General features: G+C 39.7%; 2 protein-coding genes across 6 annotated transcripts in view; one reads left to right on the top strand and one right to left on the bottom strand.

Moving 5' to 3' along the window:
• Nucleotides 1–17,861, bottom strand: part of LOC109924438 (ETS-related transcription factor Elf-1) — a 279,416-nt gene that overhangs the window by 32,683 nt on the left and 228,872 nt on the right. The gene's annotated exons all lie outside the window — the stretch shown is intronic.
• The window catches only part of sugt1 (SGT1 homolog, MIS12 kinetochore complex assembly cochaperone), a 67,272-nt gene continuing 51,598 nt past the window's right edge, over nt 2,188–17,861 (top strand). The window contains exons 1-6 of the mRNA XM_048597841.1: nt 2,188–2,294; nt 3,448–3,602; nt 7,063–7,132; nt 10,140–10,210; nt 17,438–17,491; nt 17,648–17,710. Of these exons, the coding sequence (XP_048453798.1) occupies nt 2,188–2,294; nt 3,448–3,602; nt 7,063–7,132; nt 10,140–10,210; nt 17,438–17,491; nt 17,648–17,710 (520 nt within the window). The remainder of the gene's footprint in view (nt 2,295–3,447; nt 3,603–7,062; nt 7,133–10,139; nt 10,211–17,437; nt 17,492–17,647; nt 17,711–17,861) is intronic.

Here is a 17,861-nt window from a genome sequence, read left to right as displayed (position 1 = left end):
GTCCCTTGTCAAACTGTTCCAGCATGGGTACAGCACTGGCATCTATTCAACGATGTGGAAAATTGCTTGGATATAACTTGTCTGAAAAAAGAACAAATCCCACTTAGGCATTTACAGTCTTGTTTGTCTACCCTCGATCGTCAGCAAAGTGATGATGTTGTCAACATCAAGTGCTGCTTGATATCAATAACCTGTTCAGTTTAGGTTCCACAAGGACCAACCATTCCTGACGTCTCCGTTACTTTGGTCCCAATCTGGATAACCAAGCTGAACTCCAGAGATGAGTGACTATCCTTGATAGCAAGGCAGCATTTGACTATGTGCGGCATCAAGGGCTTGAACAGAACTGGAGCCAATAGGGTTGGTAGGGAGGAGAATTCCCCACTAGTTGAAGCCCTACCTAGTACTAAAGAAATTGCTGTCGGAAGTGGATCTTGATTGTATACATTGATATAAAAGTTCTGCAGGATAGTGTCCTGGTTGTGACCATCCTCAGTTGTTTTACCACTAGTCTTCCCTTTAGCATTAGTGGGGAGGTAAAGCAGTTTGTTAATTTTTTTCTTTTTGCGCTCATTTAGAATTGTTCTTTGTGGAAAGACCTGGACAACATTCAAGCTTAGACTGATAAATGGCATGTAAAGTTTTCAGCAAACAAGCGCCAGGCAATGACTATTCCCAACAAGAGAGAATCTAACTATCTCTTCCTGACGTAAAATGACATTACTGTTGCTGAATCTCCCACCATAAACATTCTGAGACGAACACTGTCTAAAAACTGAGTAAAATTAGCTATATTAATACTGTGTTGAGAAGAATGAGTTAGAGGCTGGGAAATGTGTAGCAAATAATTCTCTTCCTTACTCCTTAATCCAATGCGCCAACTATAAGGTGCATGTCAGAAGGTGGCGTACGCTCCTCCACGCGCCTAAATGAGTGAGCCCCATTTAATCTTTGCCCACTTGATGTCAGGTAGCTTTGTTTAGATGATACCACCATCAGTGCAGCATTCCCTCAGCACTGCACATGTGTGTTTGTCTAAATTATGTGCTTAAGTCTCTGAATTATGAACTTATGACCTTCTGTTTCTGAAGCAATGTTGCTCCCACTAAGTCAAGTCAAATTCAAAGTCACACATTCTGTTTTTCAATTTTCAGCTCTGTATCTACATTTATAATATACACTACAAATCTGTTTTACTGCAGTTACAGATTAAACTAATGTTTGTTAATCAATGTTATGTGATGAATATTTGACTTTTAGAAGATCCCAGTCACCCTGTTGCATGTTGCCAAGTAAGTCTGAGATAACTGATTCAAAGGCAAAAAGGGTTAGGGCTAAAGTTGTAAAGTCCTTGCTGCTCTCTTGTTTCTGCTGATTTTTTTGGGTTTGTGTTTATGTCACCAGTGTAGTCTTTGAAGCAGTCAAAAATGTCCTTAACGTTTTGGAGCCGACTTGCTATGCTTGCAAGTATTAATAATCAGAAACACTTGTGTTCCAGTGTGTTGGAATTAGTTGCATGTTTTCAGTCATTACTATGCTAGTCTCACTGGTGGGGAATATCTGTTTGTACAAATATACTGGTGAATTTAACTTACTAACTTGTTAATGAAAATTAACCAGCGTAGCTATATCAATTGGACATAGTTAATTATTAGTATTTGTCATGAAGTCTGCATGCACTAGCACCTAGGGGAATCATGTTGCATGACTCAAGGTAATTAAGGTGGAAAAGTGAATAGAGAATGGGATTGACCTCTTTTTGAAGTAATTTAACTTTAGACAAACCACATGGTGTCTAAAGATAACAAGGTGTAGAGCTGGATGAACACAGCAGGCCAAGCAGCATCAGAGGAGCAGGAAAGCTGACGCTTCGGGTCTACACCCTTCTTCAGAAATGGTATCTATCTTACTTGTTCTATAATAGGCTCAATATCAATCATTATTGTGTAGAACTTGTGTAATAGGGGAGTTCCTATGTACCATAAGGGTGAAAAACCACAATTAAGTAATTACAAATGCAAATGCTGAAAATATGAAATGGAAGCAAAGAATGTTGGAAATTCCCTGCAGGTCTGGCAGCATCTCTGGATAGACAAAAAGTGTTTCAGGTCAGTAATTTTTCATCAGAACTTAATGTTTGAATTGAAGTGAGGATTTTCTTCATTTATTTCATTTTCTTTCTGAACTATGGCCACTCTGCAATACGTACAACGAGATAGGGTCCGTAAAGCACCATGCATGCTGGCCACATCGTCTACAACTAGAAAGAATAACGCATTAAAGGAAAAGAAATGGTAAGAGTGAGGAAAAGGAGGATTTAGCAGATGATGCCTTTTTTTTTAAAATGCAGAGTAGATATGTTGATCTATGGCTAGGTAGATGGTACAATGTAGATTTTTAGGATTCTGGTAAATTATACAGATAGGATAGGCTTTTTCATTTGTTATTGCTATTGCAGTAGGATGGAATTTAAGGTTGAAGGAACATCCAGTTTAGAAAATCTGTAGAACATTGGCACTATTAAATGGACATTACAGCATTTGAGGAAATCTGGCTTTGACTAGACTTGCTGTGTCCATCCTGAGTGCACGTTCACGCAGAACCAGAATATTTGATCACGTGTAATCAGCTTTTCAGAGTGTGTTTTACTTCTCCATCATTTAATATCTTGTACATTCATGAAACCTTAACTCTTTTGGTGAACATTCATGCCTTGTCCATAAACTTCATCTAAAGTAGTTCTTCAGTTCGTTTAAAGTTGTTTACTAGATCCTGTTCCAGACCGAGTTCCCCCTCATCCAAAGCCTGGTAATATTTAAATTCCTGCATGGCAATTCCTGCAAACTGTTTGCAGTCTCCCTTGTTATTTGAGTCTGTTTATCATGGTAGAACAATGCAAATCATTATTGTACACATTGTCTGATTGGGGAGTTTCTGTTTCTGTTGTGGAATCAAAAGACCCCTGTGTATTAATCATCTTTCGCGTAACTATTGCGAAATAGTGAGAACGTGTTTTTAAAAACACATCTAAAGAAACTTTGCAATTGTTGTTCAATGGAATGTTGTCATGTTATTATAAAACGCGATGAAGGATATACAAATTAAAGTTTTTTTTTAAAAGTGCCGCATGCCGTACATTTTAAGAAATCTATTGCTCGGGTTATGTTTTGTTTCATGACTTTGAAAGTCTTCCTGGAAATTTGGATGTGTTTTAAGCAGTTGCTGCTGTAATCTGTATATCTGCAGTGCCCACAGCTATTGTAATGACAAATCAGTTGGTGTCAAATGTTAACTTGGTAAACGGAAAATTAATTTTGCCTATGAATGTTAATAGAAATATCATTGGCCATTATTAATCATTTTTCTGAACCGTACAGTTTTGTGTGAATACTTTTTTTGTGTTCACCAAAGTTAGAATGTATCATTTTAGAATTGAGCCCTTTGCAGTATTGTTTCAGTGAGGTTGCTAAGTTACACTGTTTATGACCCATACTTTGCTTTATTCTTCCAGGAGCTCACTGCTGCAGTAGAACAGGATTTGGACAAAGCAGAATATTACTGTCAAAGAGCCTATGCACACATATTGCTTAAGAATTACAAAGGTGAGTTTAATAGCGTTGTAGAGTTTTGATTGTATTCTTCTCGCCAGATCTTTGGCAAAAATGTCTTTAGGAATTAAAAAAGACTGTATTTGTCTTAGGTTCTGTCTGTTTGCATCCTGACCGTCTTTGATTTTTCAGTTGGTAATTTTAGTGAATGTAAGGTTTTACCACTATTTGTTCCAGGTGATCACATTAAAACATTGTCTTACTGAATCCTGCTTCATTGCCATGAATATTTTTGTCCTAGTTTATGACCAGACATTCCACCCTTTTTTTTTTCTGTGAAAGCTCAGATTTAGAGCAATGTAAAGTGAATGGAGACTTGACATCTTGGGATTCTACTTCTTTCCCTGTTATGCATAGAGAAATGCAAGCAGGAAAACTGTCTCCTTAGGTTGCTGTCTGTGCAATTAAAACAGGCAGTCAGCCTCACATCAGTGATGAGGAAGCTTCTGAGGGCCACAAACCTGGAAAAAACTTGTCACTTTGAGGGTTTAAATTGCAGTCATGAAGTTATTAAAAGTAAATTGTTTTATGCAAGCTTAATTGAGTTCTTTAATGTTATCATAGTGAGGTTTGAAGAAGTTAATGCAACTGATACTTCTATGGCAGAAATATTTTTGAGTCAAATGTTTAAAGGGCAGTGACAGTTTGACACATTAGGCTAAGAGATAGAAAAGAGTGATGCGAGCAGTTCCCTGCACCACACCTTAGGATGGATATTTTGGTCTTGGAGGGTGTGTAACGTAGCTTTATTAGAATGATATCTAGATTCGAGTTAAATTGAATGGAGGTCGGACAAACTAGTATCGTACGCCCTGGAGTTTAGAAAGCTATAGGGTGATTTGATCAAAGCTCTCAAAATATTGAGGGGAATGGGCAAGGTAGATAGAAAGCAACCGTTCCCATGAGAAGTAGATTCTAGCCTTGAGGCCATGGTCTGAAAATCCATTCCAGACATTTTAGGAGTGAAATGAGACAATACTACTTCACGCAAACAATAGTTAGAAGTTTGGAATTTTCTTCGGCAAAAGGTAATAGACTTTAAAGCTGGGATTTATAATAGGGAGTGGTGGATCACGTCAACTGGAACAGCATTTACGCTGGCACAGTGGTTAGCACTGCTGCCTCAGCATCGGGGTCTGTGTTTGATTCCAGCCTTGGATGACTGTGTAGCATTTGCATGGTCTTCCACTAGGTGCTGTGGTTTCCTCCCAGAATCCACAAATAGGCAGGTTGGGTGGTTTATCCATGGGGTAAAACCCCATTCGGGATACTGGGGATAGGGTGGGGCGTTGGTCTGGTTGGGACCAGTCCTCACTGGTTGGAGATCTATCTAACACACCAGAAGATGGTTGTGGTTTTGCCACAGGCCAATTATTCTCAATACCAGGACATCTCCGCAGGGATTCCTTAAAGTAGTGTCCCAGGCCCAATTTTCTTTAGGTGGTTCATCAGTGATCTTCCCTCTATCATGGCAGTAATGGGGATAGTCATTGATGATTGCACAATGTTTGCATTTTGTGACATCAGCGATACCAGAAATGCATAGGAAGACCTGAGAAACATCTAAGCTTTGGCTGATAAACAGCAAGTAACATTTCCGATGCAGAAATGCCAGGCAATGACCATTTCAGACCAGAGAATCTAACCATTGACCCTTGACATTCATTGGCATCCTTCATATCAACATTCTCCGGGTTATCATTGACCAGAAAGAGCAGTCATATAAAATCTTATCACAAGAGCAGTTCAAAGACGAGGAATACTGCAGTGGGTTATTGGCTCCTTGTTTCTCCATTTCCTGCCCACAAAATGGGGCATGAGCCAAGAGCGTGATGGAATATTTTCCCCTTTCCTGGATGATTGTAGCTCCAACAACACTCAAAGCTTGATGCCATCCTGTACACAGCAAGCAGCTTGATTTGCTTCCCCAACCATCACCTTCAGCGTTCACTCTTTTCTCCACAATGCAGAGTGGTAGCATTGTGTACCGTCTAAAAGATGCACTGTGAGAATTCAGCAAGGCACCTTCGACAACATCTTCCAGACCTGCAACATCTAATTTCTAGAGGAACAAGGCTGGGTGATGCATAGGTTGGAACAATATTATTGTTTCTTAATTGTTGCTGAGTTAAAATCCTGGAGCTACCTTCATGACAGAACTGTGGGAATTGCTGAAATGGTTCAGGAAGGCACCTAACCACCACCTAATGTAGGCCAATTAGAATGGTCACTGAATGTTGGCCTAACCAGGGGCACCCCGCATCTTGTACCTGGTTTCTATCTCTCCTGTGCTGTTTGCTCTAGCATCTCCAGTCACATGTTCCCTTGCTTCTGACCTTTCAATTCTCCAGAAATGTGGTTTACCTTTTCAAACTTCTTACTATTTCAGTTCCTTTCAAGCCTGACAATTTTGTCTTGGAGACATATTCTTCAGGCTGTTCCTGTATCTTGTACCCTACCCAAAGTTTTCTTTAGGACATCTGAAACCTCAGTGGTTGAGCGTTTATCTGGCTTTACTCTTGCCCAATGATTGGTGCTGCTGGGCTGTCAGTTAGAGTCCCTACATCTTCATCTTTACCAGTCTTCCTGGTTTAAAATTGCCATTTGATTTAACCTTTAGTTTCTGATAATTTTTGGTATGAAGGTTTTTTGTCTATTTGTCTTGTCCTAATTTACTTTGGGAAATGTCAGGCGGTCCTCAAATCCTATCCAGTAACATCTGATTTGTGACAAAACTGGGATGAAGTGCGTTGGGAGTATCTGTCAGGGAGATGACCATGCCTCATGAAGGCAGCTGGAGGAGTTTAAGGTAATTTAATAAACCTATACTTGGTAATAGTGACCATGATAACTTAGCATTGATCATCAAAAAAAGCCTTGTCTGGTTCACTCCTGTCCTTTGGGAAAGTCAGTTTGCCCTATGAGTTACTCCAAATCTACGGCAACATAGTTGCCCTCTGAAATGGCCTAGCAAGCTATTTCAACAGCATTAAGGATGGGCAACAAATCCAGGCCTTTTGAGTGACACCGACATCCCATGAAAGAAAAGTTCATTCTTTGTGAGGGATTCTGTACTTGGTTTGTTTAGTTATCTGGAATACTCATTTAAAAATGTCCTGCTAATTCATTTGAAGTTCCTGGTCTGATAGTTGCATGTCAAGCAGTGTTGTCTTGCTTTTTATGTTATCATAATGTACCAAACTCATTTTAACCCATTAGACTATTGCCTTTATGAACAGTCTTAAAGTGTAGGAATTTTGAAAGGGCTGTTGCTAGAAGAAAATGAATATGAAACAAGTTGACTTCTGAATAAATGCCATCTCTTATTCAACTTTATGCCCAAGGATATTAGTGAAGTTGCTAACTGATTAAATGATGGGATTAGTCAATGAAGTCAATTCCAAAATATAAAACATGTTTTTAATTTGATTGATATTGCTCTCTTGCTGTATAGAGGTTGTGGAAGATGCCAACAAAGCCCTCAAATTGAAACCCAACTGTGCTTTAGCATATCTCAGAAAAGGGTGAGTATATTTATTGCTTATTTGTGATTTTTGCTGTTACAGTAGGGGCATTTGAGACTTTTAGGTAAGTATGTGAATATGCAAGGAATGGAGGGATATGGACCGAGGGCAGGCAGAAGGCATTAGTTTAGTTTGGTGTCATGTTTGGTGCAACGTCGTGGGCCCGTTCCTGTGTTGTACAGTTCTGTGTTCTATCTGCCTTGTATTCAGGTGCAGTAAGCTGCAAACATGAACTTTGGGCCTTTGTTTTCTTAATGAAATAAAAGTAATGGTGATTTCGTGCTCAGGATTGCTATATCTCATGTGTACTTAGAAAAGTCAATCAGCGTATTTGATCGAACAATCCAGAATTGTGACTAGGAGATAGCAAGAACTGCAGGTGCTAGAAGTCAGAGTTGATACAGTGTGAGCTGGAGGAACACAGCAATGTTAGGCAGTATCACAGGAGCAAGGAAATCTTGATTTGGGTGGTGACCCTTTATCAGGTCCTGACCCGAAATGTTGACTTTCCTGCTCCTCTGCTGCCTGACCTGCTGTGTTTCTCCCACTCACGCTGTTTTGACCCAGAATTTGACTGTTTCCTTGAGAAAGAAATTGATGTTGCTATTTAAACTTGCACAAAAAATCTGAAGTTGTTCAGAATCCAGACTTTTGTGTGCGACGCTATGCTAGGCTTGGATTTTCCTGGATTTTGAACCTGCATTCTATATAGTGCAGAAACAGGGTATACCATTATCAAGAATGTGTCTTCTTTTGGTCAGTTCCAGTTTCCTGACAACCAGATTTTATGGTGTGTCCAACCTGTAGTGAGTGGAGCGGGGAAAAAAACTAAAGCTCGTTAGAAAAAGCCAAGCCTTGGGAAACAACAGTGCAAGCACATTTTTTATAATTAATATGTATCCTATGTAACAATTTTTTTGCTTTGTTAAAATCTTCATGAACTTTAAATTCATTTTTCTTTGCATTTTTAAGTATTTAGATCTGTTAAAGGAGATTTTAGAGAAACAATTTGAAGAGTAGGCGATAGCGTTCGTTAATGCTTGATTAAATTAATGTGACCTTTTTTCAATTACTGTTATCAAACATTTAAACTCTTAAGACCAGGTTTGATAAAGTGACTTCCACATTGTCAAACTAATGTCTTTCATTCTACATGTTCCTAACATGAGTTTGCAGATTTGGAAACATTGAACAAATAGCTAGGGTAGAGACCGTTGGAAAACATTCAACTTATTCATAGTGCAAGGGAGGTGAATGACTCCTCCTACACTTCTGAAACTGTTCCAAATTTGCACAAATGTCCTAAAGAAACTTCTTTTTATCTTGTGTTAAAAAGGCAATTCTTAGTTTTGAACTGACCCACAAGAAAACTTCCACATTTACCTCATCAAGACCATTCAGGATCTTAAACACTTCAATCAAGTCACCCCTTTTTCTAAACTCCAGTAGAAACGAGCCCATCTTGACCACCCATTCTCCTAAGTCATCCTGATCACTCCAGCTGTCATTATGATAAGCCTCCTCTGAACCACTTCCAATGCATTTACAGTCCTCCTTAAAATAGAGATCAAAACTACATAGGGTATTTAAATTGTGTTCTCACCAGTGCCTTGTACAATGGTTATCTATAGTAGTTCCAAAGTCTAGTTTCATAATTCATATGCTTTAAATCATAACTTCCACTTGCAGGAATTAAATTATTGATAATGAGATGATTGGGCACATCTAACTGAGAATTGAAAGAAAGGTTTTCTGAAACTTTTGAGTTATTTACAGTGAAAAGGTAACCAAAGGGAGAGATGCAAAAAAGTGAACAATGAATGACCTATTATTGAACTCAAAGTAGAGCCAGCAGTTGTCAGTTTTTATTCATCTGTGGGATGAGGACATGAAGTGGCTTAGTGGTTAGCACTGCTGTCTCCCAGTGCCACTGATCCAGATTCAATGCCACCCTCTGGCGACTGTGTGGAGTTTGCACATTCTCCTCGTGTCTGCGTGGGTTTCCTCCCACAGTCCAAAGGTGTGCAAGTTAAGTGGATTGGCCATGCTAAATTACCCATAGTGGCCAGGGATGTGCAGGCTAGGTGGATTATCTAAGGGAAATGTAGGGTTACAAGGTTGGGATGGGTCTGGACAGGATGTTGTTTGGAAGGGTTGGTGTGGACTTGAAGGGCCGAATGGCTTGCTTCCACACTGTAGGGATTCTATGATTGCTGGCTGAACTAGTAATTATTGCCCATCCTAGTTGCCATGAAGAAGGTGATTGTGAGCTGCCACCCTGAACTGCTGTAGATGCTGTTAGGGAGGAGGTTCCAAGATTTTGACCCAGGAGCACTAAAGGAATGGCTATATATTTCAAAGGAATGACGGCGACTGTCTTTGAGGGGAGCCTGGTATGCCCATATACTTGCTGAACTGGTCCTCCTTGGTGGTGGTGCTGTTTGAAAACTTTGAATTTCTGCAGTGTACTGTGTAGATGATACACACTGCTGATGTGTGTCAGTGGTGATGGGATTGAATGTTTGCGAATGCGGTACCAATCAAGCAATGTCCTTGTCCTCTGTGTCAACTTGAATACTGTTGGAGCTGCTCTCATCCGGGCAAGTGGGGGGCATTCCCTTGCACGTCTGGCTTGTGTCTTGTAGATGGTTAACAGGCTGTGAGTAGATGACTAATGGACAACTGAACAGGAAGATATCCTTTGAAAATGTTTTGACTATTTGAAAGGAATTTCCCAGCACAGTATTATTAATAATATCTAACCTCTATATTTTGCAATTCTGTCAAGTTTTTGACAGGCGATGGGACATGTAATTACATCTTACTTTTTCTATTGTAACAGAAGTTTGTAATTGGACAGGAAATGAAATTGTGACAGGAGATTTTAGTGTTTCTGAACATTGCATTTATTTTGTAATAATTAGCAAAACAGTAAAGTTTCAGCATTGGTTATGTAGACCTAATACTTTTCATTAAAAGCTGTTTTAATATATTGCTTCTCTTTTAGAATTGCGGAGTATCACTTAAAAATGTATCAGTCATCAATGGAGTCCTTTAGAAGAGGGCAGGAATTAGATGGTGAGTGTTCTTAATTCCTTTTCTAAGTTGGAAACTGAATTTTAACTTGGATTAGGGAAATATGTTATTTTTGTACAGTAAGTTCCTGCATAAAGTGAAACGTCATTTAATGAGTTAATGTGACTGAAGTTATATCAATGTATCCATTTAGGATTGACTGCTTTACTTAAGATTGTTGGCCACATACCTCCTGTTCTATGGCCTGCCCTGTGCTCGAACCTTCCAGTGGCACTTCTGGTTGCTGTTTGTTTGTCTGGCGACTGAACTTGCTTGTCAGCCTTGCCAATTGTATTTCTTTTGTATAGTGATGCATTTTATTTTGAAGCTATTTTAGCTAGGAATATACAGTTTTGCATGTGATACAGTATTTAAATTTAAATACTTTTTCTTTGCTCAGCAAAAAAGCCTCCAATGCTAAGCTATAAGTCAGCAAAAAAGTCATGATATCCAGGAACACAATCAAAACTTTAAGTGAGGACTTGCTGTATTTGTTTGCAAATAATTGGATCTTTGCATCATAATACTTACCTTTTTACAGTCTTTTGTCATGAGCCCATTGTAAAGTTTGTAATGAGAGTTATATTTGATCATTAGTAATGCCAGAAAATTTTGAATATTAGTTTCATCCATCTCTATACTGCCACCACGAGTACCACAACTTAGTTATGGTCCTTACTTCTCGTCATAACATTGAGATTTCTACTAATATTGTGTTTATGTTTAGGGATGAATTGTGAGGATTGAATTCACCTTGGCTTTGGTAGGATGGTGATTGAACAACTTGATAAATGAGAAAGAGAGGTCACTTGGATGGAGATCTGCAAAAGCTTGGTTTCTGGAATGCAATATCGGAAAATTAGCAAGAGATATTAAACCTACAATAAATACTTCCTCCATTACAGAAAAAGAAAGAATTGCAATAGTGAGCCCATAAGGGTGAGACTGGGGAATTAACAATGAAAAATAAAGAAATAGCAGAAACTTTGAGCAAGTATTTGCTTCTGTGAAGACAGATACAAGACATCAAATGCATCTGAAAAGTAGTATAAAAAGACCTGAAAGGGATGGAAGAACCAAGGCAGGGACAACTTGAAATAATCAAGATCATTAGAAAGAATGCCCCGGGAAAGTATCCCAGTGTTCTACTATTACACTCCAATATATTTTGACTTTCTGTTGTCTTCATAGAAAACAACCTGATTTTATTCAACATTTTCTGTATGCCTGTCCAATTTCAGAACCTATCAAATCAGATTATTCTTGTCGCTCGTGGCTTTAGCTACCCACGTTTATATTTGGACAAAATTGACACCAATCACTGTGGCACTCTGCTACTTTGAGAAAAATCTGTTAGAACTTTTACTTTCCGACATTAATCTGCCCAGCAATTTTGTTTCAATCCTTGTTTCATTAACAAACTTAAATAATTAGTCATATCCTTCCCATGAGTTCGAGAACTACAGCACTTGCCCCAACCCCACCATACTTTACACCCTCAAAAAAAAGTCAGTCAAATATGACTTGTCCTTACCAATGAACCTGCCATTAATTAATTCTTTTCCTCCTAGTTCTGCATTTGATTTGTCTCCAATCTAACTCGAGTAAGGTACCTTGGTGAAGATGTGGAATGGGTACTGTGGGACAGATTACATGTAATCGTAGGAGCACAGCATGTAGCAGCAGGAGTAGGCTATTTGCCCTTGGCCTGCTACATCATTCAATGAGATCATGGCTGACCTGGTTGTAGTGTCATCCCCACTTTTTTTGACTGCATCTCACAACCCCAGAATATCTTGTCTATCAAGAAGTTATCTAACTCAGCTTTGAATAATTTTAAATACACCATAAGCTGGGAAAGAGAACTACATACTCATGATGCTCAGAGGGAACAAAAAAAAATCTCAACTTGGACTTTAAAGGATCATTTACTTTTATATTATCCCATAGTTTTCATTTCGCTACGAGTGTATAAGCCCTGCGGCTATCCACTGTATCCAGTCCCCTCGGGATGTTCTATGCTTCTATAAGATTGCCTTCCTTTTTTCTAAACCCCGTAGGTATGGACCTAACCACTTAAATCTTTCTTCTTAACATAAGCCTTTTATCCCATAAAGAAGTCAACTGAACCTTCTCAAGTAATTTAACTTTTTTCCAAATAGACACCAAAACTCTACACCGTTTCAGATACTGTCTCACCAGTGTCCAGTACAGCCATGTAAAGCATCCCTATTTTTATATTCCGTTCCCATTGTAATAAGCAATTCTATTTGGCTGCCTAGTCGCTTGCTCTACCTGCAAGCTAACTTCATGTGATGAATATTATCAGGACACCTAGGTCTGCCTGTATTTTTGAATTCTGCAATTTCGCTCCAATCAAATATTATGCTGGTTTTCTATTCTTTCTGCCAAAATGGGCGAGTTCACATTTTCCCACTTTATGCTCCACTGCAAAATCCTAGCCCACTCTCTAAACCTGTCTGAATCCCTTTGCAGACTTCCTACCTCGTATCGATAACTTGTTTACCAGCTAGCTTAGCTTCCGTACAGTTGGTTCCTGATCGCAATCATTGACGTTGATTGTAAATAGTTGAGCGTCTAGTACTAATCTCTGTGGCATTCTATTATTGACAGCTTGATGACCTGAAACAGACCCATTTATCCTAGCTGTCCGCCTCTTAGCTAACAAGTACTTCAGGGTAATGTTAACCCCCGTACACCACGTGCTCTTCTGCAGCATTTTTTTAAATATGGCACTTTTAAAGATGCTTTTGAAATCAACGCAAATGTAACTGTTCTGTATCCATTGCGGATAGTGCTTCATCAAAACAAATCGATAAATGTGAGTTTCCTTTTATAAAACGATGTTGGCCCTTCCTGATTAAATCATGATTGTTTTTTTAAAGTAACCTGCTACACCTTCCTTCCTCACAGATTCTAGCACCTCTGCAAATGACAAAGGAGCAGCGTTCCAAAAGCTTGTAATTTCAAATAAACCTGTTGGACTATAATCTGGTGTCATGTCACTTCTGACTTTGTCCTCCCTAGTCCAACACCGGCACGACCACATCCTGTGTTTTTTATTTTGGAATGTCTGTAGCTCCGCCTCCAGCTCAATGACACTCTGGATACTTGTTGCAGATTCATTTGTCCTGTACTACACTGGTGTCGACAATTCCACCTTTTGGAATCATCTGCCATGCCACCCTTAAAGAGTTTTAATGGATTAATTATTTTATTTGTTCTTTTAAATTTTATTTAGAACCTTTCCTTATCACCACTTACTCTATTAATGCAACTTAGTAAATAGAATCGTAGAATCCCTGCAGTGTGGAAACTAGCCCTTTGGCCCAACAAGTCCACACTGTCTCTCTGGAGAGCATCCCACCCAGACCCATCCTCCCTTATCCCTTCCCTGTAACCCTGCATTTCCCGTGTCTAACACACCTAATCTACATATCCCTGAACACTATGGGCAATTTAGCATGGCCAATCCACCTAGCCTGTACATCTTTGGACTGTGGGAGGAAATGGGAGCACCCGGCAGAAACCCATGCAGACACAGAATGTGCAAATTCCACACAGTTGCCCAAGGGTGGAATCAAACCTGGGTCCCTGGCGCTGAGGCAACAGTGCTAACTACTGAGCCGCCGTGCCGCTTCCATGATTAAAATAACATTTACATTTTTCTAGTTTTGCACAAGCTAGTTTTGTAAAGGCTGCGGGCAGGAGCCAAAGAAAGCTGTAGAAAATTGTAGTAAGTGCAAAAAAGTACTTATCATGGAATGACGATGTGAAAAATTGGTCTGTCCAGTATTTATATTCACAAGTAGCTGGTGAGGAAGTAGCCAGTCTTCTCTCCTGACTTTAGATCCCTTTCTTGGTTCTCCCTAATGCACTGCCAACTCTTTTTTCAGCAATGCATTCCTCTGCACCTGTAGGGAGTTCTGGTCTGAGAGATCGGTAACCCTGCTGGAATTCTCGGGCAGCCTGGATCACCCACCAGGTCCCTGGTTCTGACACTGGACTTGATTTAGGAATGTGAAGTGAAGAAGGCAGTAGACAGGTGTTTCAGGGCAAAGAATCTCTACATTTATTAAATGCAAAGGTGAGTATATCACAAGAAATGAAAGGGCAATAGTAATAAACTGGGAAATAACACAAAGGTGAATAAAATGAGAGAGATAAAAAGGCACATTCAAAAGAGTGAACCTGACACTATCAATTATTAACTTAACACAGACTAATTACTATTAGAAACTAAACAGTAGTTTCAAACAGACACTTTAGTCAGACTTCCTGACCTTGGGGTGCCCTGCACTGTCACCAGCCCACCTTCCCCTCCCTGCTAGCTAGGTTGGACACTTCGGGTCTCTAGGAAATAGGTTCACCACTGGAGATAAACATGATTTTGAAATACAGCTGGCTGTTCCCACTTGCTGTAGCCAGTGCTTCACTGAAGACTTTGGACAGTGTAGGCCTTCAGTCTGGTTTGAGAACTTGGATTTTCTTACTCTGCAGTGGTTTTATGAGGCAGTTTTCACCTCAGGATGTGTCTGAGGCCTTGACAGTCATATTGGTGGTGTTTGGAGATCATTGGTCATCAGATCTGCTGGTTGTGGTCGGTTGCCGTAGGTTCCCCTGGTACGGAACAGCCCTGTTTCAGGAATATAGCTGTGCGGATAGTTCTCAGAGTAGCTGTCTGGGATCCCTCTTCTGTTGGTAGCTGAGGGGATGGCTGTTTCTTACTGTCACTCCCTCCCAGATCAGGGCTAGTGGTTATACACACAGAGCTCTGCTATAACCTCTCTCATCTGTTATCTGTTGTGGTTTTTTTGTTTGCCCCTTTGTGTGAGTTAGCTTCCTGATAGTTTGGAGTAAGTGTAAATGTGTTTTGATTAAGTGGAATGTCCAGTGTTTGTGTGAATATTAATTGAAGTTGAATGCGTTGGTACCTCTGAAGAGTCTAAGATGTAATGATTCTCTTGTAGGTGCTTCACTCCGATTTGCCTAGGAGTATTTTCTGTGTAAATTTGTTACGCACTGCACAATGTACTTTTGCCTCATTGTTCCTCACTTCTGTTGGCCACATGTGAACTCCCCATAGATAAATCAATTTTCTTATGTGGTAGAAGGCTGTAGGTTGATATAAAAATTCCCACTGTCGAAAGATGTTAAATGTATTTTGCATGAATACCACGTTCTGGCTCACATATAAAGTTGCTGCGATAATTCAATTTAAAAGAACAGGAGACTTGAGAGGAATAAAATTATTTGGAAAATTGTAATCTAATCAAGCAAAATCAATACGGCTTCGTGAAAGAAAAATAGTGTCTGACTAGTTTAGAGTTTTTAGAGCAAGTCTCAACCAGAGTAGATAGAGGGGACCAGTAGATGTGTTGTATTTGGACTTTCAGAAGGTGTTCAAGGTACCTCTCAAAAGACTCTTAACTTAAGAGCCCATGCTAAAATCTTGGCGTGGATAGCGCATTAGCTGAGGAACAGAAAACAGTGAGTGGGGATCATAGGTTCTCTTTCATGTCAGCTTTTCTGCTCCTCTGATACTGCCTGGCCTGCTGTGTTCCTCCAGCTCCACACTTTTTTCTGACTCCAGCATCTGCCGTTCTTGCTATCTCTGAGTGAATGTAATGTAACCAGCTTTGCAGAAGGTGCAAAAATAAGTGGAAAGGCAAGTTTTGAGGGAGATGCAGTTTAAAGAGATATTGCTAGTTAAGTAGGAGGCACAAAGTGGGCAACTTGCATTATAATGTGGGAAAATACAAAAGTTCATTTTGGAAGGGAGAACAAAAGAGCAGCACTATTTAAATAGAGAAGAACTGCAGAAAGTTGCAGCACAAAAGCATTTGGGGGTACTTGTGCTCAAAAGAGAATTCTAACACAGGTGTATCAAAGAATCAGGAAGGCTAATGGAATATTGCCCTTATTTCAAGGGGGGTTTGAGAGAACAGTAGGGAAGTCTTGCTTTTACAGTACAAGGTACTAATGAGACAACATCTGGCATACTGTCAGCAGTTCTGGTCTCCTTATTTAAGGAAAGATGCTGTTCATTCGTGGCAATTCAGAGAATGTTTACCAGGATAATCTTGGTATGGAGGGCTAGTCTTATGGGCAAAGGTTTAACTGGTTGGGACTCTAGTCACTGGAGTTTGGAAGAATGAGAGATGATCCCATTAAGAATCCTGTGTGTATTAAGGGACTTTACCCTGTCAGTGCTGAGAGGATGCTTCCCCTCATGGGAGAATTTAGGACCAGAGGGCATAGCCTTAGAATTAAAGGAAGCCAATTTAAGACTGAGATGAGGAGGAATTTGTTCTGAGGGTTGGCAGTCTTTGGAGCTCCTTGCCACAGAGAGCTGTGGGGCAGTATTCTTCTTTTCCCTTTGGTCCAAGAATTCCCCACCTACATTTGAGACACAAACCACATCCTTCACCTTTTCCGAAACTTTCAATTCCCCAGCCTCCAACACCACACCCTCACCCTGGACGGTCAGTCCCTGTACACCTGCATCTCCCACAAGGAAGGCCTAAAAGCCCCCTGCTTCCTCCTCTCCCATAGGCCCATCCAGTCCCCCTCCACTGACGCTGTCATTCGTTTGGCAGAACTGGTCCTCACCATCAACAATTTTTCTTTTGATTCCTCCCACATCCTACAAGCCAAAGGGATGTCTGTGGGCACCTGCATGGGCCTGAGCTATGCCTGCCATGTGTGTTCGTGGAACAGTCTCTCTTCAACAACTACACCAGAACCATCCCCCATCTCTTTCTGTAATTCTCCTTATGTTAGACTTGGTTGACTCCTTGTGTTGGCCTTGGTCAATAATTGCTATCAGGATTATTATTGCAGTGCTTGATGGGTTAATTCTATTTTTGGGCAATATTAGATGTTATTTGTGCTTTATGCAGTACTAATGTTTGCTCCATTTACCATGCTTAGTCCACTTAAAAAAACATTTTATTTGTGTAGTCCTGCTTTTAGTGTACATACTGCTAATTTTAGAACTGTGAACTTTACAAATTGGAATAACTAAAGAGTGCCAAAATTCATTTCATAAGCTCTGAGAGATATTGGAATAAAATGCTTTTGTTCATTCTTTGGGTTTTAATTTGGATTTCATAAATAAATCATTGTGTGAAGTCTGTTTCGATGTGATGTGTGTGAAGTTTTCATTTCTTCTTTTGAAATCATAGTAATCTATCTTCTGTTTTGTAGGTGACAATCCCAGTTTTAGCACTTGGATCAAAACTTGTGAAGAAACACTGAAATGTAAGTTTAATTTACTTCAACAAAAATAGAAATTAGCGAAATTCAGTAAGTCTGGCAGCATCTATGGGGAGAAAACCGGTGACGCTTCGTTACATCTGATAACAGCTAGAGTTACTGGTTAAGGTACGAGGCATAAGTACGTTTTTTTTTCCCTAGCTGCTGTGAGTTCTGAAGAAGTGTCAATGGACTTGAAACATCAACTCTGCATCCTCTCCACAGGTAGCAGACCTGCTGATTTTCGCCAGCAGTTTTGTTTTGTTTTTGAATCTCCAGCATCCACTGTTCGGTTTTATTTGTTTTGACTTAATTTACTTGTCTGCTTTAATTATCCTTTTTGTTTAAAATTATCCTTTTTGTTTAAAATTATCCT

This window comes from Rhincodon typus, chromosome 6 (assembly GCF_021869965.1).
Source record: "Rhincodon typus isolate 14 chromosome 6, sRhiTyp1.1, whole genome shotgun sequence".
In the NCBI taxonomy this organism is placed as follows: Eukaryota; Metazoa; Chordata; class Chondrichthyes; order Orectolobiformes; family Rhincodontidae; genus Rhincodon; species Rhincodon typus.
Note: the sequence above shows the minus strand (reverse complement) of the source record. Positions and strands in the feature narration are given on the sequence as shown.